This window comes from Corvus brachyrhynchos, unplaced genomic scaffold (assembly GCF_000691975.1).
Source record: "Corvus brachyrhynchos isolate BGI_N302 unplaced genomic scaffold, ASM69197v1 scaffold764, whole genome shotgun sequence".
NCBI lineage: Eukaryota > Metazoa > Chordata > Aves > Passeriformes > Corvidae > Corvus > Corvus brachyrhynchos.
Genome location: NW_008237628.1, coordinates 1 through 20,840, shown reverse-complemented (window position 1 = coordinate 20,840; position 20,840 = coordinate 1). Strand labels below are relative to the sequence as shown.

Genomic DNA, 20,840 nt, shown 5'->3' with positions numbered 1-20,840 from the left:
GGGGGGGGTGGGGGGGTGGGTCCATAACGAAAAAAATCTGTGTCAGTTTCTGAGGACTGGTGTTTGGGCCTTGCACAAGACTCTTCCCCACCCTGAATGGCGACAGGAACGCGCAGGTGGGACTCTGATGTTTGCAAACCAGTTCTGTGGTGTGACAGTGAAAATCAACCCTCCTAAGCTGCCTATTGGCTGGTTTTTTTCACTAAAAATAGTGTGATGTCAGTATGTCTGTAATATCAGGCTGTGTGGTTTTCATAAGTGTATCGCACTTACTCCAAGTAATTATAGCCAGAGCTGTGGGTAGATGAGGTTCTGCTCCATAAGGCATTGTGAGGATTGAGAGCTGGCTTTTACTTCAGGACTGTTGTCTCCCTGTCAGCCCTTCCACTTTTAAAATCCTCCCTTCCAGAAAATGCTTGACTAGAAGACAGCAGAGGCTTTGACTGACTTTGTGATTTCACAAAATCTGCCTGTGTGACATTGAATACTATTTTTCAGTGAAGAATCAGAATTTGTTGACCCAGCACAGCTAGCTGGAATATATTTATAATCATTCACTTTGTGTATTTTTTTCCTCAAAAAAAAAATTACTCCATAATCATCAATTCAGCCAGTTCTTGTTTACAATTTAAAATTTAAAAATTAAGGATTTCAGCTTGAGATAGGGTTGATGGGCAAATGAAACTCTGCAAAACTTCTGGTTTACGTACCTTAATACCTAAATATTGTAATCCAATATATGTATCTAAATGTAGTGTATGTGTATCATAGGATTGTGGAATCCTGGGATGTTTGGGGTGGGAAGGGACCTCTCCTCTATGCAGACATGGCTCTGCTGCTGCCTGGCAGTAGGCTGCAGCAGTGGAGGAGCCCTGCCTTGGACGTGGCCGGTGTCACTGCAGGTGCACAGGCTCATCAGAAGGCTGGGCTCCAAAACCCAGCTGCTGGACTTTGTCCTGTCAGAAGGTTGGAATCCACTTAGTGCCAACTGAGCAATTAAGGACAATTATGCTTTCAGCTACATTAACGAATAACGGGGGAGGAAGACGCTGGAAGGAAGGGAGCCGTTGTCGCACACCCGCACACTTTGTGACTCACTATCACTGGCGGGACCTTTGAAGTTCTCTTTGTCTCGGTAATATGGGCTGCATAAATATTTTCCCACATTTTTTTCCAGTTTTACACACTCAGTTATTCCTTTTATGTGAGTGATTACTGTGAATTCCGTTCTCCTGTCTCCTTTGAGCACTGATCTCAGCAGAAGCCATGGGATAGCTGAGTCTGCCCATGGTGTTCACGCCCTTGGTTTCCACCTGTGCCAGTGCCCGTGCGAGCGAATCACACTGAGGGTGTTGAAGAATAATTTTGCCTTTTATACCTGTAAAGAAGTTCATTCCATTTAGAAAGGAACCAGGCCCAGCTATTCTTCCTGTTCTGTGTCTTCTGTGAACATGTGAGAGGTGGAAAGAAGTGGCAAAGGAGATTCAGAAATCTCCTTTGATTCCTTTATGTGCAAAACTTCTGGCTTTGGCACTTGGACAGAGCTTCATCTCTTCTCCATTTCTCATTTGGCCTTTTAGACTTCAGGTGTCAGATGGTTGGACTGGAGACTCTTAGAGGTCCTTTCCAGCCTTAACAATTCTATGATTCTGTGTTTTATTGTAACAGGTCCCATGTTCACTCCAGCCAGTGACCTCTAGATGGATTATTCAGATTCCAGAGCTCCATCACACAGACAGGCCAGGGGAGGGCGGCCAAGGCAGCAGGCAGGACCCAGATCCCAGTGTTAACTGGTCCGTAATTTGTTGTGGTAGTGGTCTGCTCTGTCTCTCAGAGGTTCAGGAGAACTTGGAGCAAGTCAGTGAGAAGTGTGTTTGTGTCTCTTTCCTTTTACAGAAAAAACATTCAAAGTACCTTTTTGCTTTTTCCACTGTTGCCACCACAGTGTCCTTCAACATTTTTGTAGTAGCAGGTTGCTGTGCCCCACCTTGTCGTCACTGGTGTTCTTCCCTTGGATTTCTACAACATGTTTTCACAGTTGGTCATTACTCTAATGGGAAAGCTTAGCTGCCTCAGCCGCTTGTGGCTCTGTGCTCCAGCTGGACAGCAGTTCTGGCTCAGGCCAGGTCGGTAACGCAGAGCCCTTCAGACAAGCTCTTCGGCTTCTCTATAGGCAGGAGAATGCAAGTCTGTCCTGGAAAAGGGCAAAGGTTCTTTCTTGAGATTTCCGTTTGCACAGATCATGGTGGGAGAGCTTTCCCCTTTGCATGGATCAGAGTGGCAGGCCTCCGATGCGGGGATTTTACGTCAGTGGTGGTGCTGGTCCAGAGCACACATTTAGGATATCTAGGTGAAGTATTAAATTGTACATTGGTGGCTTGTACAAGTCCTTCCTCAGCAGCTGTCGAGCTCCATCCCTCATCCCCTAGAGCTGGGGAGGGTGGTGTGTCTGTGTGCTGTGTGAGCAAGGCACTGCTCCCTGCTTGGAATAATCCCCTTCTAAGGGAACTGGGCTCTGTCCCCATGTCCCACTGTTGTGTCTGGACAGCGTAGCAGGCTTTGCTGACTTCCAGAGGCTTAGGGCAGATAAAGTGGTGATCAGAGGGTAATTGCTGTTGACAGGGGGCAGTGGGCTGCTCGCTGATGAGAAGGGCTGTGGCTCGGCCTGCAGAAGATCACCAGCCAGGCTGTGTCCTCTTGCACTGTTCCTGTGGCAGTAAAAGGTCCCACATGTTTAGGAACACATTCCTTACATAGCTTTTAAAAATAAGCAGCTGCGTGTAAACACAGCTCTCCCTTTATCCCAAAGAAATGAGCAACCCAAGGAGTAGTTAGTGCCCTCACTGTGGAAACTGCTCCCATTTGCCCCAGTCTGTGCCGCTGAAAATTCATTTACTGTCTTCTTCCGAGAAGCTGTGGCTGCTCTGTCTCTGGAAGTCTCCAACATCAGGTTGGATGGGGCTTGGAGCAACCTGGTCTCGTGGAAGATATTCCTGCCCATGGCCAGGAGGTGGAAGGAGATGGGCTTTAAGCTGCCTTCCAACCCAAACCATTCCATGGGTCTGTGAAATAGGAAGCTTGGCTCCTGCTATGCTTTCAGCCAGCTGGCAGAAGCTGGGTCAGATGCCAAGTAAGGAGTGAGAGAATTTTAAGGCCTTGCTATAATGACTTAGTTAATGAGCACTGGGGGGATTGTATCTCTGCCAAAGCAACTTCCTTGAGCATTGGAAGCTCACAGTAGCGTTCTGGTGCTGAAAATGCCTGTTTAAAGAGTTTAGACCCTGGAATTCCTGTGAAGCTTGTTGGTATCTCAGGGAGGCTGCCTAAAAATGCAGACAGCTCAGGCCATCCAGCATCTCTTCTTCTAGTAAGTTCTGATTTAGCAGATAAATTATGAATGCAACCTGTGCTTTTCAAAATGTAGTGGGTACCCCCCTTTCTGGATTGCTCTGTCTTTTTGCAGTGCATTATTCCAGTTAGGAATCCAAGGCCGCTTTAAGTGTACTTTACTTCCTTTGTGAAGTAAAAATGATTTTTGGGTTGATGTAATGATGCATGAAGGCATGAGTGCTTTTAAGGTTGTTAATGCAGAGCTCTCTCATGTTCCTGTGAGAGTGTCTGGCTTGGAAAGTCATTGATTCGATGCTCTTAAGAGCTGGAAACTTTGGGAGTAAAGCCTGGCCACTCCGAGCTGTAAAAAACGAGCCCTCCCATACCCAAACTGGGTTTGGTTCCGGCAGCCCAGGTACCCAGGTGTGCACCTCAGCAGTGGGCCAGGCTGCACATTGTTGCTGGCTTACTTTTTCTCATCTGCAAACCAAATTTCAGAGCCTCTACAGATGTTTTTTGCTGTACTTTTGGACATTGATACAGATGATGATTTTGCGAAATGGGACTTTTTTTCCTCTTTATTTTTCACCTTCTATTGCAGTTGTGTTTAAAGGGCTCCATTGATACTGAATTGAAGAAGTTGGTGTGGTGTAAAGTGACAAAGGGATGGCTTTGCTTGGTTTATTGTGTCTAACGTGTGACCCACAGGCTTCTACATGTCCTCTGTTTGTCTGTAAGCACCAGCAGAAGGTGTCGCCCAGGTCTCCTAAAATGCCAGACCCAAATGCTCAAGTCTTCCTCATATGTCCAAATAAGTTATGGCCTTTACCCAACAGAATGTTCTCCTGGGATTAAAGTAGAAAAATTCAATTTTTTACTATTAAAGTCTCTGAGCTGCATGTGTAAGTTGCTAAACTGAAGGAAGAGTGACAGCTTGTAATAATGTCTTGGTAAAAGACCTGTTTTTAATATATTTTCATACTTCAAAATTCAGGGTCAAAGCCAGACTCCAGCCCTACCCGTAATTAAGTTTTTTGAATAATGACATGTAGTAAATATATATTTTTAACCTGTTCTAAAAAAAAATTCCACATACAAAACCAACCACCAAATCACCCGTACCTTCAAAATAAAATTATGATGGAATTCTTGCTATATATAGAGAGCCAAATAATTAAAGAAATGGGGAAAGGGAGGATTTCTTGCTACTAGGCAAGCAGTAATTCTGGGAGACATGGTTTGTAGTTCTAGGATAACTACCTATTGGCTAAGTTGGCTGTTAGGGCTAAAGCCCAGCTAAAAATAAGGTGCAGAGCAGATGAGCCAGGGCAAGGCCGGGCAAGTCCTGAGGCCGTGTTAAGCCAGCGCGGAGCTGTGATCTGGTATTAGTGGTGGCGAGACGAGGTGCTGGCATGTCTGTGGGCTGTGCAGAGAGCAGCCTCTGTGGCTTCTCCTCTGCTTGTCCAATGTCCTCCCTCAGCTTTTGATTATTAGGGGGCAGAGTATGTTTATTCCAAACAAGCTTGGGTTGATCCTGAGCCTTATTCCTCTTCTTTTGATTGTGTGTTAGAGCCTTGCAGCAACATTTCTGCCAGCACCATCCTTACTAGATTTCCACAGATCTAAAAGCACTTTCACCATGAATCAGGTGAGTGCAGAGCTGTTGCAGAGTGCCCAGGAAGTGTGTCAGGTGTGTTCTCCAGCACTGAGAACTCCGGAACAGGCTGGCAGCGTTCCTCTTTGCTGTTTGTTTCTGCTCATGGGATGGAAAAAGAACAGTTAATGGTTGACCTAAATTCAGGCCTATTTAATTATAGTTTCCTTGAGTTCTGGCTTTGTTCTCTGTGTGTTTGCTGCCAGGTAAGGATAACCTGCAGTCCTAGAAAGCCTCATGCCAGGGAGGGAAGTGATGACAAGAAAATTACAGGGTAAAATTCCAGCCTTTTCTATTGGAAAAGTTTATCCTGAGTTGGCTCTAAACAAAATTCAAATACATAGAGGATTATGCATTTCTACGTGGCTCCCTGAGCGTGCTGCTGGCATCAAGCCCTGGTGTAAATGAGGGCTAAGAGCTGTTTTCGCTGACGGTGCGCGGAAGGGAAGAGCCTTCCTGTGATGTCAGAGCAAGGAATATAGTGCAGGAAATCTTCCGTCCTTCCCAGAATCACCCTGCAGCTGGAACTGCTCAGGTACCAGAGAAAGACATATTTCATGGAAGCAGTTGGCACTTCAGAATGTTTCCTTTGCTCTTCTAAGTGTAAGAACAAAGTAAGATAGGGTCTGTGTTTATGGCCCATGGAGTTCATGCATTTCGTGACTAATCCTGCAGCCTTGGGATTCAGATCTTCCTTTAATCCCTGTTTGTTTGTAATTCTGCCAGTCACTGTCACTCCAAAGGTCCCACTGGAAAAGAACATAAACAGAGGTAATTCTCCGAGCTTAATCATCTCAGGAGGTCTGCATATGAGGTCACAAGAACTTTTTCTCTCTTTTTTCTTCATTCCTTAGTGAAACTGTTGTAAAAATGGAGCTGTGTCTGAACCTGGTTGCTGGCATTTTTATTTCCACTAGGAAATGTTTTAGTGTCTTTGTCCTCTGCTCACACCTCCTCTGACACCAAGACACCTTTATGAAAGGTGATACCACCACCAAACCTCATCTGCAGTGTCCCAACACTCACAGGGGCAGCAGCACTTCCATCGTCATGTGGTGAAAGACATCTAGCTGATGGGGACTGGGAAATGATGGGGGAGCAGTTGGACTCGATGGTCAGAAGGGTCTTTTCTAACCTTAGTGACTTTGTGGCTTGTGGGTTGTTCTGAGTTTTTCTGGCTTGGTTTTTGTTAATGCTCAAGTGATTTTTCCATCTGCCCTGAGGGAGGTGTTAAATCCAATGTTCTCGTCTGTGTAACTTCACTGTTTCTGCAGCAGCAGAGCTGGCTTGCTTTGTGTTATCAAAAGTTCATAGATAATATTTATTTATTGTGAAATATCCCAGAGAGACGCTCTGCAGGGGCTTCTGGAAGCACTTCACGGATACAGCCTTGAACATGCAGTGTGAAACATCAAGTAAAACTGTGTATTTTTAAGGCCAACTGGCTCAGTTGGGGTCACTGCAGAGACAAACTCTTCCCCCTCCGCCCCCAAAAACAAACAAGCAGACATTTTGGCAGCAGTTGAGCAACCAACAAACTCTCCTACAGAGACACTGACAATATTAAGGATCCAAATCATGGAGTCAAGACTGCAAGTCCCGGTGTCAGAGCTCCACATGGGAAGGGTGTTTGGGGCAGGGACCTCAGGACAGGACACATTCTTTTCATGCCACAAAACTGTTGTGGTAGTGGTAGAAAGTCATTTGATGCTTCTGGAGTAAAAGACAATTTCAGGCAATGCTTCAAGAAAAGATAAAGCAGAATGTGCAACTTGCCAGGACTTTTTTTTTTTTTAATGACCTAATAAATCAAAGCACACGAGTTTCAGCACATCCCAGAACCTAATGAGAACATCCTGTCATCATATCTTAGCCCTGACAACCTGGGTGGTTTCTGTTGCTGATCCCTCACAATTAGGCAGTACCAGCAGCGCCACCAGAATGTTGCATATACACAATTTGTGTGGAAACCAGTGAGAATTCTGTTGGAACTGTTTGGAATGTGCATTTGAACAAAATGATTCTTTTTTTCTTTGCTGGTTTTTCAAAAGGCACACTTCAAAATAAGGCTCAGGAGGCAGTGACACGATGGACTGGCCTAGTTTCCTTACTTTGAGAATAGGAGAATGGAATTTTTTAGTAGCTGCAGAATACGTCTGTCCCTGGGGACATTTTGTACATTAACACACTCTCTGGAAAGGGACTTAGATTGATCTCAGTTGGTTCCATACTGGTTTCTCATGAGTTTAATTTTGAGTTAGTGAAGGTGTGGATCTTCCCTAGATACTTTTCCTAGCTGTATATTCAGAAGAAAGGCTAAATTAGGCAATTGAACATATATGAAGAGCATGGATGGCTAGGTAGGTAGGTGGGTGGATGGATGGCTGGCTGGCTGGCTGGCTGGCTGGATGGATGGATGAAAGGTGTACATACATATCTGAGGAATGCTTCTATCACTAGCACAGAATTCAGCCCATGTATTTTACAACGTGAAATAAGATAGTAAGAATCTCCCATGTGAGTGATGCTGAGGGTTCTCTTTAGGTACACAGAGGGTTGGTTGATAACAGTATTGGAGCTGTATTTCCATTATTTTGCAGTTACGCTCTAGGACAAACACATGCTGTTACCCAGAATAACCATTTGTCTTGGCACAAGAGCATGGGCTCATCTGTTCCTACAGGTAAGATCGGGATGTAAGTGATGCAGGTGACTGGCAAATTAAAAAAGGAAGAGATAACAAACCAGCTAATTCCAGAATGAGATTAGGACGGATTAGTCTGTCTAGCTCAAATCCCCAAACAGCCAGAGTGGTTCTGTGTGTTTCTTCACCATTGCCTCGTGTTGTCTTTCTCCCAAGTAACAAGTGTTCAGACTTGAGAGGAAATGGCCTCAAGATGTGCCAGGGAAGGTTTAGGTTGGACCTTAGGGAAAATTTCTTATGGAAAGGATTGTCCAGCCCTGACACAGGCTGCCCAGGGCAGTGATGGATTTCCCATCCCTAGAGGAATTTAAAAGCTGTGTGGATGCGGCACTTGGGGACGTGGTTTAGTGGTGGTCTTGGCAGTGCTGGGGGAAGAGTTGGACTCGATGGACTTAGATCCCGTGTGTTGTGTTAAGTGCTTGGCCATGGATGCAGGCTGCATCCTCTGAAACACCTCTCGGCACTATGTGTAACCTGCAACTGAGCCTGATTGTTTGACTCTGAACTCACTGAAGCACTGCATTATGGAAAACAGGCAAGAGAATAGATAAACCACTCATGTGATCCAGTATTTTTTGGACAGGGCACAGCAATTAGGGAGAAGACCCAGCGCCTGACTTCCCAGCAAGGTATGGGAAGTTGGCACTGTGGGCACTGCAATGTGACAGCGTTCCAGCTGGGTTTCCCTTGGATGCTGCACTTGGCAGCTTTGCCGGCTGGAGCGGTTTTTGGAATTGAAGTGGGTGTATGATTTTCTCACTGGTGTGCTATCCCAGGGTTGGCATACTTGAGAGTGCCTGAAGACACAGGAAGGGCCAGTTTGTGGACTTGCAGCCTTGGCATTCATGAATTCTGGCACGGAGGAGAAGGGCTGGAAGTTTGCTGTCATAGGGGAAAGTGCCCTGATACAGCATGAGTGGAAAGCAGGACTGTTCTCTCCTCTCCATCCACTGCATGCTGGTTGCTCTAGCTGGCTTTGTAGAGCAGGGAGATCCCTGTGTGTTTTTGGGAAGAGTGGGGGAACAGGGATGCTCCTGACTGTCACAGGGACACAGGAACCATGGTATGCAGCTCATTGTGTGCACCATGAGATGTTCCTCACTGATGTTCATTGCTCAGAGACTGTTGGAGTACTGGTGTAGATTTGGGACGAGCCAAGTATCCTACAGCTGTGAGGTTTTACCTGTTAAAAATCCCTGGGCATGTTTTGTTTCACTGCCATAAGTGGAAGTAACAGCTTTGGATTTTGCATGTGGAGTAAGAACTGTGATACAGACCCATGTGGTTGAATGAATTCTTTTATTGGTTTTCTGGTGATTTTTCCCAGCCCTACACCACGAGAGTAATTTCTTCAGGGTTCCTGATGTATTTTATCCAGAGTGGTGACTCTGCAAGTGAGGATGCTTTGTGGGAGGATGTTTCTGAAATGGAAGTGGAATTCCATTGGTCATGTAATGGAATCACAGAATGGGTTGGGTTGGAAAAGACCTTAAAGGGTTGGGTTGGAAGAGACCTTAAAGACCACCCAGTTCCAATCCTCTGCTATGGGCAGGGACAACTTCCACTAGACCAGGTTGCTCCAAGCTCCGTCCAATCTGGCCTTGAACACTTCTACGGATGGGACAGGAATTAGCACTCCACTGACAGCAGACTGTCCTTGCAGAGTCCCTCCTCCCTGGCCTCGGAGCACTGAGTTCCCTGCATGGCCACATTGAGCAGCAGCTGAACGAGACCCTGCGCCGCCGCCGCCACGCGGGAGACGATGACCACAACATCGAGGTGCTGCTGGGGGTGGACGACTCTGTCGTCCGATTCCATGGCAAAGAGCACGTCCAAAACTACCTCCTCACCCTCATGAACATCGTGAGTATCCTACAAAGCACCGCACGGCTTGTTTGGGAGCTGAATGGCTGGTGGGAGCTTTTGTAGGAGCACCAGGTTTGGGAAAAACAGCGATGGGATCATTTTGACTGCTGCTGGAGAAGGTTTTCTGGTTTTAAGATGTTCCTTTAATTCATCTTTTTTGCAGTAGTTTCCTAGGGAACATTTGAGGGTAATTCCAATAATTTGGAAATAGTTGAAACACAGTAAGGAAAAAACGTAAACTTGATCCATTTCTGGTAATTCCAAGCTTCTTCCACAACACAGTGGAGAAAAACTGATTAAAGCATAAATATGTAGAGGAAAAAGTGTTCTAAACTCTCAATGGCTCTCTGACAGAGCAAACCTTCTGATAATACTGGTAGATCTGTCTAAGAAACAGGAAAGAAAAACAATCTCTTTAAGGATGAAGGTGAGGGACTAATTATTACCATAATGATTCCTGTTAATAATTATTTTATGGGTGTAGGAATGACTCTTGTATGTTTTACACCCTTTTTATTCCTGGAATAATTTTTAAATGATTCCTTAAGCTTACAGTTCATCTAAATTTGAGAATATAGAATCTGAAAGGAAAAAAACTATTCCTATATGAATTTAACCCAACCAATGTGATGTTTTCCAGCATCACTCAGAAAATAAATTCCTTTTTCCCACATACCCCGTGGAACATCAGCATTATATCTCCATTACACATTATTGCAGAATATTGTCTTTTTGGTTTTAAAAACCTTTCAGTGAGCAGCAGGGTTGATCCATGCCCCAAACCACTTCCATGTTTTTTACATGCCTGCGGCTCCATCTGCTGGGAGCAGCTGTGGGGCCAAAGCCAGGGTGAGCTGACACTCTGCTGTTCAGAGCCATTCAGAGAATGGGATAAAATGTGGGATATGGGGAAATCTTGAAGACTTGAAGCTTTAGGTCAGCTCCAGGGTCCTTTTTGTCTCCAAGCAAGTCACTCCTGTGTCTAGAAAACTCCCCCGTTTTCTATTGGCAGAAAGGAAGTTGTGAACATTTATCCTGGCCCAGCCCTTCATGGGAGCGATGCTATTGCACTAATGGGGAGAAGATAAGAGAGGAGTGACTGACCTTTGGGATGATGCTTCACAGGACAGGCAGCCTGAGCTCTGTGCTCATTCTCTGTCCCACTGCCCTGCTGACACTGCTCTCATGTCCAGGTTTAAACCATGGGCTGAAATCCTCGTGCCAGGGCCCACAGTCTGGACAACTCCCAGTGACCTTTTTCCCTGAGGGGAAGTTCTGTTTAGCCTGACTGAAAAATAAAACAACCCTCTAACTCCTGCTCAAACCTACCAGTCTCTGAACAGGGGTGTTTATTTCTCACCAATTGCCCATAATATAATATTTATTTTGTTTTTAGGGGAATGAGGAGCTTCATTGAGGACCTGCAGATGTTTCACACTCTGGTGCCAGGACATTTCTCACCTTCCCAGACACAGGGAAGGGCCTCAAGAAGGACAGCTTTGGGCCCATCTGCATAATTCTGTTTTTCTAACTTCCCTTCCACAAAGCCTCTTTTTAGTACAGAAGTGACCACAGACTTCTAACTGATCTTGAAAAAATAGGGCAGCAGTATAAGTTGCTCCTAAAAAAAATACTCTTCAAAACAAGAAGCACTGGAAGTATTCCAGGCCAGCTTGGACAAGGCTTAGAGCAACCTGGTCTAGTGGAAGGTGTTCCTGCCCTTGGCAGAGGGGTGGAATGAGATGAGCTTTAAGTTGCCTGCCAGCCCAAACCAGTCTGGGATTCTGTGATTTGCGGGGTTTGTACTTGAAGTCTTTTCCCCAATCCCCTTTTCTTTGAGCCCTGATCCATTAAAAGTGAGAGGAGGTTTGACAGGTGCTTCCCAAAGTTCCATGTGAAGGGGGTATGTGATGACAGGAAGTGAATCTACATTTTTCACTGAGTGGAAATGATCCAAGACTTGAATCCTCTTCTGAGGACTGTAGTGGTACAGGCACTTGAAATAACATCTCCGTGGCCTTGGAAGTTCCCTTGGTACCATCAGTGGGTTTTTTTCTTTTTAAATTTTTCGTCTTCTTTCCTCAGGTGAATGAAATTTACCATGATGAGTCCCTGGGCGTTCACATCAATGTTGTGTTGGTCCGAATGATCATGTTGGGGTACGCAAAGGTGAGTGAGCCACTTCTCCACCTTCATCTCCTGGGCAGAAAAATCCCAATTTACCTGAATTTGCTGCCTTTAGGAGCCACTAAAGTGTTGCCCTCTCAGTCCATCAGCTTGATTGAAAGGGGGAACCCCTCGCGCAGCCTGGAGAACGTGTGCCGCTGGGCCTATCAGCAGCAGAAGTCAGACCCCAGCCACGCCGAGCACCACGACCATGCCATCTTCTTAACCAGGCAAGATTTTGGGCCCGCTGGTATGCAAGGTAATGCAGCTGACCTGGAGCAGAGCTCTGGGCTCGGTGTTTCTTGGCTGGCGTCTGCCAGAAAAGAGGAAAAATTGGGAATTGCATTGTGAGCTCCTCGTCTTGTTCATTCCTTTATCAAAAGGAAGGAGACCTTGCCATGAGTCCTTGCCATTTATATCCAACTGTAGATTGAATTCCTCTCTTGAGAGTTGTAAATAAATACTTCTTAACTCTCTTCAAACTCCTGTATGTTCAGGGATCGCTGGGAACCTCAGTGCACGTGGCATTCCACTTCCCTTTATTTTATTGCATCTTTCACCACAGATTTCCATTTATAGACATCCCAGCCACTTTGACACCTGCATCCATCCTTTGGACTCAGGGAACTAATGATGATGGGCAGGAATTCCCAGAGTTTGGGATGTGTCAGAGCAGGCACTGGTCAGGATGAGGAGCCAGGCAGGCTGCCCTGGCCTTAGAGCAATGTTAGCTTTTCCTGAGGAAGTTCACTGGGGGGTCTCATTTAAAATCCGTGTGCTGAGCACAAGACTCAGCCCTGATGTCTCTCCGTAGGATATGCTCCTGTGACAGGCATGTGCCACCCAGTCCGGAGCTGCACCCTCAACCATGAGGACGGGTTTTCGTCAGCCTTTGTTGTTGCTCATGAGACTGGGCACGTGTAAGTGCAACTTTTATTACTGGATGATGTCAAAATGCTGTGCTGCACTTTGTGCTTGCTCCAAGGGGGTTGGATTTAATGGCTCTATGGAAGATGTCCTGGTTTTATTTCCATTCCCCTGGGAGTGCAGTAGTGGTTGAAGCAATGGAGAGACAAGTGGCGGAAGAAGGGAAGGGGAGGGAGGGTGAACTTGTTTTCTCTGGGGTGAGGGAAAGCAAGGAAGGGACCTGGAAGGTCCAGGCAGTGGAGACAGGAGCTGGTTTGAGTGTCCTTCACTGCCTTCTCCGCAACTGCCTGTGCTGGTGGGTCAGATTTGGAACCTCTTCCACAGCTGTTGCCTTACAGTTGTTTTTGCAGTAGCTCTGAGGGGGTGTTCTTTGTTCCAGGCTGGGCATGGAGCACGATGGGCAAGGGAACAGATGTGGGGACGAGACGGCGATGGGCAGTGTCATGGCCCCCTTGGTGCAGGCCGCCTTCCACCGCTACCACTGGGCCCGCTGCAGTGGCCAGGAGCTCAGGAGATACATCCAGTAAGGCCTCCCCAGTGCAGCTGGTCTCTGATCCCTCTGTTTTCAGACCCTCGTTCCCTTCACATCTCTGTTAGAAGAGCTCTGAGCCATGAGTGCTGTATCCTCACATGGGGCTGTTCCATAGTCCATCCCCTGGGGATGAAAAGTCTGTGGAAAGACCCCTCTAACTCCAGCAGGATTTGGCATAGACCTCAGAATCCCAGAATGGTTTGGCTTGGAAGGGACCTTAAAGCTCATCTTGTTCCAAACCCCCTGCTATGGACAGGGACATCTTCCACTAGACCAGGTTGCTCCAAGCAAGCCCCACCCAACCTGGCCTTGAACACTCCAGGGATGGGGCAGGAATTAGGAGTATCCATCTTCTCATGGCATTTTTTTCTGTGTCTCTTTCTGTAGCTCTTATGACTGTCTTCTCGATGACCCTTTCGAGCATGACTGGCCCAAGCTTCCTGAGCTGCCAGGCATCAACTATTCCATGGATGAGCAGTGCCGCTTCGACTTTGGCGTGGGCTATAGGATGTGCACCGCGGTACGTCCCGGGCACCCAGGCAGAGACACACAGCAAGGGGGTGTGGCCTGATGGGAGAGCTGCAGTGTCATAATCATTGGAGAGAAGTTAATAGAGTATTTAAAGAGATCTGTAAAGAGCTGGGGGATACTTACAGGGGAAACCCAGTCCTCTCAGTCCTGTAGAATAACGGTAAAATGAGTGGCAGCATGGTCCAAGTGGCACAGACTGGTGGAAGCAATCCCAAGAAAGAAAAGGAAAAAAAATCTCGTTTTTGTCCCACTTCTGAGTGTCGTCTTTCCTCTTCTTACTAGCCCAGGGCTGGGGGATGCAGGAAATAAACACTGCCCTGAAGATGCTGGGCTCATTCGGATGTGTGAGATGGAATCTACGGAGAGTGGGTTGGATCCTTATCCAAAAAGTATAAATAAAATAAAAGATACAAATAAAGTATAAATAAAATGCAAAAAGTATTTGCTTACCCAAACAGTATAAATAATTTCATGTTCTGCATTTCATCTCATGACTGTTGTGTTTTTCAGTTCCGAACCTTTGATCCATGCAAGCAGCTGTGGTGCAGCCATCCTGATAACCCCTACTTCTGCAAGACCAAGAAAGGACCTCCCCTCGATGGCACGGAGTGCGCCCCGGGAAAAGTGAGTCTGGGCTTTGCAGTCTGTTTGTCTTGGGAATAGAACCAACAGTTACATCCATTTGGGTTGAAGGGCACAGAGGGAAGCGGGGAATTGCCTGCCATTCCCGGGGTGAAGTGAGAACATGGGGAAAGTGGGGTATTCTGGGGGCCATACAAGGTTTGCCGTAGCATATTTTGGGCATAGCGATTCCAGCTGAGGTGCAGCCTGTTCTGTGACCTCTTTGTTATGTTTTTTGGGTTCTGTCTCATCTGCAAAGCTTCCATCAAGTGCCTTTACTAATCCAGGGAAGCAGATGATGCTGTTACTGTGGGATGGCTGCTCAGAACTCATTATTCAGACACCCTGTGGCAAATGTTTGTGTAGGCTGAGGATTAGCGCCTGATCTTTCCCTTTAATATCCCCATTTATTGGGTGTCCTGCTGCCAATCCATTTTCAATTATAAAATTATATTCAAATACCTGGGTTTTCTTAGCAAATTCCCTTTATTTTGAGGTACAGGAGAGCCATTTGTAACATCTCAGTGTCCCCCAGGCAGCAGCAAAATGTTCCTGTACTGTACTTAGACATTTGATTTGGGGATTGTGTCTGTTCTCACCTGTTTTCCTGCTCCAATTCCCTCAGTGGTGCTACAAGGGTCACTGCATGTGGAAGAACACCAACCAGCTGAGGCAGGATGGACACTGGGGACCCTGGACCAAGTTTGGCTCCTGCTCACGGACCTGTGGAACTGGGGTTCGCTTCCGCACACGCCAGTGCAACAACCCAATGTAGGTGTGGGACTGGCACCCACCTGGGGGTCCTCAGAGGGGTAACTTGAAATGGCATTTAGGTTTTGGGTGGACATTCTGGTCAAGCCCCTTGAAATGGGATCATTTTTGGAGAATCCAAGAATTCCTTAGAATTACAGAATCCCAGACTGGTTTGGGTTGGAAGGGACCTTAAAGTTCATCCAGTTCCACCCGCTGCCATGGGTAGGGACACCTTTCACTAGCCCAGGTTGCTCCAAGCCCTGTCCAACCTGGCCTTGGACACTTGCAGGGATGGGGCAGCCACAGCTTCTCTGGGCATCCTGTGCCAGGGCCTCAGCACCCTCACAGGGAACAATTTCTCCCTGATGAGAACCTCTGCAATGTTTTCTGCTCACAGGCCCATCAATGGAGGTGACGATTGCGCCGGGGTCAATTTTGAGTTCCAGCTGTGCAGCACTGAGGAGTGTCCAAAGCACTTTGAGGACTTCAGGGCGCAGCAGTGCCAGCAGCGCAATTCCCACTTCGAGTTCCGGGGCAGCCGACACCACTGGCTGCCCTACGAGCACCCCGACCGTGCGTCCTGCTCTGGGCCTTTAGTGACACTTGAAAGGGTTTGAAGCCATTCCCCTTGGCCTGCATATCTCAGGGACAGGCCCAGAACTCCCAGAAAAGCAAATAAGTTGGTTCCCTCCCCATCCGTCTGTTTTGTCTGAAAATCAATAGTTTTGCCATAAATCCCGGATTTTAATACCCAAATTCCCTGCTCTGACTCAAATTTTTCCATTTTAGCCCCAAACTATCAATTTCCCCCCATTTATCCCATTTATCCCTTTATCAATGATCAAAATTGACAATTTTGACCCTAAATTAGCACTTTATATCTAAAAATTAGCAGACTTCCCCAGAATCCCTGATTTTAACCTGCCTTTTCCCTACTCTGACCCAAATTTGCCCTTTTTGCTACCGAAGTCCCAATTTTCCCCTGAACATGCCCCTTTATCCCTAAAATTGACACTTGTGCTCCAATGTTGCAGAATTATGTCTCAAAATCACAAGTCTTGCTCTCATTTCTCCATTTTCATCCAAAATCCCCCATTTCCCCCCAAGCCACCCAGTTTATCCCTAAAATTCACCATTATGACTTCAAATTGCTTGTTTATCCCAAAGATGGATACTTTTTGCCCAAAAATGCCACATTATATCTCAAAAACACCAGTTTTGCCCTAAATCCCTGTGTTTCTGCCCAAACTTCCCCTTTTTCCCCTAAACTGCCCATTTCCCCCAGAAATTCCCCACAATCCACATGTTCCTTCCCAAACCACCCCATTCCACTGCTCTGCCCCCATCCTCGGCCTCAAACCTGCCTGTCCTTTCTCGCTCCTTGCTCCATTGGTGAGATAGTTGTCAGGAACACACCCAGATCACTGTCCTCCATGCAGTCCTTTCTTTTCCCTGTCTCCACAGCTCCCAAGAGATGTCACCTGTACTGCCAGTCCAGAGAAACGGGGGATGTGGCTCACATGAAGCAGCCAGTGCACGATGGGACTCGCTGCTCCTACAAGGATCCCTACAGCATCTGTGTCCGTGGGGAATGCGTGGTGAGTGGCAGCTTGTCCAGGGACACTCCGGGGACAACTCATGGGAGCAGCTCACGGGCAGAGAGAGACTTTGCAGATGTCTCTAAATTCCATATTTGCAGCATTGTATTCCTCTAATTCCTTGAGATTTAAATTCAATTAGAGAACAGCACAGATCCATTTCATGGAAATGTTCCGCTTCTCTTCCACTGAGTGTTTCTTATCATGGAATCCCAGACTGTTTTGGGCTGAAAGGGACCTTAAAGATCATCAGTTCCAACCCCCTGCCGTGACCTTCCACTGTCCCAGGTTGCTCCAAGCCCTTTCCAACCTTGCCTTGGACACTTGCAGGGACGGGGCAGCCACAGCTTCCCTGGGCAACCTGTGCCAGGGCCTCAGCACCCTAATAGGAAAGAATTCCCTCCTAATATCCAATCTTGCCCTTTTTTCTGCAGAAAGTGGGCTGTGACAAGGAAATTGGCTCCAGCAAGGCTGAGGACCAATGCGGGGTTTGCGGCGGGGACGACTCCCACTGCCGGACAGTGAAGGGGACCTACACCCGCACTCCCAAAAAGCTTGGTAGGAATAACATCTGCCTACAGCTGGCTGGAGCTCCTGTTGGCTCAGGGATTTTTGTCACACTCACAGACACGGGATAATGCCATAACCATTCAAGCCTTGGGAACAGTGGGTGTAGCATCATCCCTTGAGGCCCATCTCTGAGCCTGTTCACGCAGGCTGCTGTCCATCGGCCCCTGATTGTGGATGGATATGGAAGTGATGGAGGTGTTCAGGGAATGCTGATAGTTTTTCCCTAGCCTGGGTCATGTGGTCATTAAAAAGGCTGATTGACCTCTTTCTACAGGGAAACATGTAAGCAAGAGGTGCCAAAAAGAATTCAAGTTTCTAGAAAACATCCTGCCTGAATTGTCCAGCTTCCATGGACTGGTCGTCTTGCCCAGATGTGTCCAAATCCACTGTAAATGCATTTGTCTATGGTGCAGTTTATATTTTTTGCTTGTAAAGAGCATCTGGGTGACATCCAATCAGTGGAATGACCAGACTCAGCTCTCAGGACACTAATTCCAGGTGTTCTGTTTAAGGGAAGACCAGGGGAGCCTTTCCCTTACCCAGAGGAGCTCACAGTGTTTCCCTTTCTGGGACAAAGGAGGCTAAAAACATTCTGGGTAAGTGCTACTCCTTGTAGGGAGAGAGGCATCCATGGGAATGGCAGTTCCCATGTTCCTGTAGACACGACAGGTAATGCCAAACCAGGCAAAAACTTGATGTTCCCTGTGCTCTAAAGGCAATGGAGGAAAAGATTGGAAATGCTGTTGGGCACAGGCATTGCTCAGCCAGGACTATGATTTTCCCTATTTCCAGCTCTTCTGTTCCTTCACTTGGATTTTCTCAGGAGCTGTGTATGTCAGGGGCAGGACAGACTGCCAGTACATCCAGTAGTCCCAGAATCCAGTGCTTCTGCATAATTAAATCTGCAGTTGCTAAAAAGAAAATAACAGGAATATGAAAATCCCATGCACTCAGAGAACTTAATGGGGCTCTTGATTAAATCTTGATCTGTAAGTACCTGTGACCAATCCTTAGAAGGGATTCTGGTCTTCCTAATGGCAGTGCTTCCTTAATTTTACACTAATTACCTGTGGTTTGCACTGGTAAATAACTGAAATTGAAACTAAGAATACTTTTCTTTGGGAACAACTTTTTACTTTCACTTTAGACATGACCATCTGACAGGGCAGTCAGTAAATTCCAATCCAACGACCTGGCTGAGGACTGATTTGGGAAAATAATGAAGAAGACTTGGGCTCGTGTCCTCGTGGGCTGAATAACACAGGAAGCATCTTTTTGCCTAAATTTTTGGTAGATCCTGCTTGGAGCAGCACGGCTGTAAATATTAAACTGATCCCAGCTGAGAAATGACAAATCGATCTGTAACTAGTGTCTCTTCTCTCCCTGGAAGAGAAAAGCCCAGGGAGGGCCAGTCCCACATGTTACAAACCGATTGGCTCCATGTCTCCCAGCCCTGCTCATCAGTTGCTGCTGGATGGCCTCTCCTGCAAGCAGAGCTGGGCCGTGCCCTGCGCTCCTGACCATGGCTGTTCCTTTCTCTTTTCCTCCCTGCTGCCTCCACTGACCCTGCACGTGCCAAAGGGTACCTTAAGATGTTTGATATCCCTCCCGGGGCTCGACATGTGTTTATCCAAGAAGACGAGGCCTCTCCTCACTTTCTTGGTAAGTGTTTCTCTGCTCAAGTTTGGTATGAGGCTTGAGAAGAAGCACAGGGTGCTCATACCCGAGAGCCTGAGGGATGAGAGAATCCACTGAAGGGGTTGGGTAAATGGGGGCTTTCCAAATTGCATGGTCAGGGCTTAATCCTGCAGTCCTACAGCTCAGCAAACAAACATCTGCTCATTTGAATTCTCAAAAATATTAAACTGACCCCAATTTGCATGTTTACTAACCAAAGATTGTGATGACTCACATGAAATTGGGCATTGCCAGGGTGAATCAAATTTACTATCTTTTAATTATTCCTATGGTACATTGCAAAAGGCTGTATGGAAATAAAAATGAGAGTCCATCTTTTAATGGGTGTTGGAACTGGATGATCTTTAAGGTCCCTTCCAACCCAAACCATTCTGTGATTCCAATCTTTAATGAATTGGCTTCTAATTGAAGCATCATCATCATCATCTTAATCCCCCCTGTACCTGGCTGTTGAGGTGTGCTGTGGAAGCCCAAACCCAGGCAGTTCCACAGGGCTCTGATTCCTCAGCTCTTCACTTACAGATTTTAGCATCTGGGACACACCTCTGTGCACAGAGGAAAGTAAAATGTGGTGAAAATCTGTTACTTTCATAATCTGATGGAAATACCCCTCCCTGTGCCACCCCAATTGCTGCCAGTGTGGGGGAGGCATGACAGGCTCTGCTCTCACTCCTCCCAGCAATCAAGAACCAGGCTACAGGACACTATATCCTGAACGGGAAAGGGGAGGAGGCCAGATCCCGATCCTTCATCGATCTGGGCGTGCAGTGGGAGTACAGCATCGAGGACGATACGGAAACGCTGCACACGGATGGGCCCCTGCACGATGCCGTGGTGGTGCTGGTGGGTGACGTGTTGAGCTCTGGGAACATGGGGCTTGGCCTTGGGGGGGGCCTTAAGGACCATCCCAGAGCCAGACCGTGGTGTCTGTGCTTTGCAGAGGAATCAACAGCAGTGCTGGGTTTATGTTTGCTTATTCATAGATCATTCCTCGGGAGAACGACACCAGATCCAGCCTGACTTACAGATACATCATCCACGAGGATTCGGTGCCGACCATCCACAGCAACAACGTGCTGAGGGAGGACACGGACACCTTTGAGTGGGCCTTGAAGAGCTGGTCCCAGTGCTCCAAACCCTGCGGTGGAGGTGAGCAGGGGATGAGGCACCTGTAAGAAGAGACAAATTACCAAAAAACTGGGGGAAGGGAATGATTTAGAATTCTTGGTTTCCCTTTTGTAACAGTGGTTTGTTACTTTAGGGCTCAAGCTTTTAAAATACCTGAAGTGCATGATTGTTCCCAGGTGTCACACCTCCAGTCTAGGAAGAAAAAGGCCTCTTCAGGTGTTTAAATTCAGAGCCCAAGCCACTTTGGATGCCCAAACTCGGACACTGATGCTCCTGAGTATTCCCTGTATTCATGGTCTGTCCATGGCTCTTAAGCAAGGAATGGGGAATGCAAATAGCAAAATACTTGTCCTGTAAACCCATTTAATAGGCCAGAAAACCCTATTTAAACAAACATTCTAACAAGGACCTGATTCTCCTGATTTCTCTGACATGTTTCCCAGGGTTCCAGTACACCAAGTATGGGTGCCGTAGGAAGAGTGACAACAAGATGGTTCATCGAAGCTTCTGCGAAGGCAGCAAAAAGCCAAAGCCCATCCGTAGGATGTGCAACCTGCAGGAGTGCACAGAGCCCCTGTGAGTGTGGCTGGGCACAGAGAGCAGGGATTGCTCCTTGGGACAGGGTAGCCCCAGCCAGATTGAGTGGGATGAATTTAATGGGATGCTGACAGCTTTCCAGTCTGCAGTTCCTGAATATGGAGGGGGGTTTTCTACCTGTGTAAGCATGGACACTGATCTGATTGGGCGGTTGTAGTGTATATA

The 20,840-nt window shown here is 47.0% G+C and overlaps 1 protein-coding gene across 1 annotated transcript in view; it reads left to right on the top strand.

Annotated features, from left to right (window-relative positions):
• The window catches only part of ADAMTS3 (ADAM metallopeptidase with thrombospondin type 1 motif 3), a 56,440-nt gene extending 35,677 nt beyond the window's left edge, over nt 1-20,763 (top strand). Inside the window, exons 5-19 of the mRNA XM_017732029.1 lie at nt 9,352-9,551; nt 11,640-11,723; nt 11,823-11,979; nt 12,535-12,640; nt 13,027-13,170; nt 13,567-13,699; nt 14,221-14,334; nt 14,957-15,102; nt 15,482-15,657; nt 16,549-16,682; nt 17,117-17,240; nt 18,834-18,914; nt 19,630-19,793; nt 19,934-20,099; nt 20,522-20,763. Coding sequence (XP_017587518.1) covers nt 9,352-9,551; nt 11,640-11,723; nt 11,823-11,979; nt 12,535-12,640; nt 13,027-13,170; nt 13,567-13,699; nt 14,221-14,334; nt 14,957-15,102; nt 15,482-15,657; nt 16,549-16,682; nt 17,117-17,240; nt 18,834-18,914; nt 19,630-19,793; nt 19,934-20,099; nt 20,522-20,658 — 2,066 coding nt within the window. The 3' untranslated portion in view covers nt 20,659-20,763. The remainder of the gene's footprint in view (nt 1-9,351; nt 9,552-11,639; nt 11,724-11,822; nt 11,980-12,534; nt 12,641-13,026; nt 13,171-13,566; nt 13,700-14,220; nt 14,335-14,956; nt 15,103-15,481; nt 15,658-16,548; nt 16,683-17,116; nt 17,241-18,833; nt 18,915-19,629; nt 19,794-19,933; nt 20,100-20,521) is intronic.
• Nucleotides 20,764-20,840: the final 77 nt, after the last annotated feature.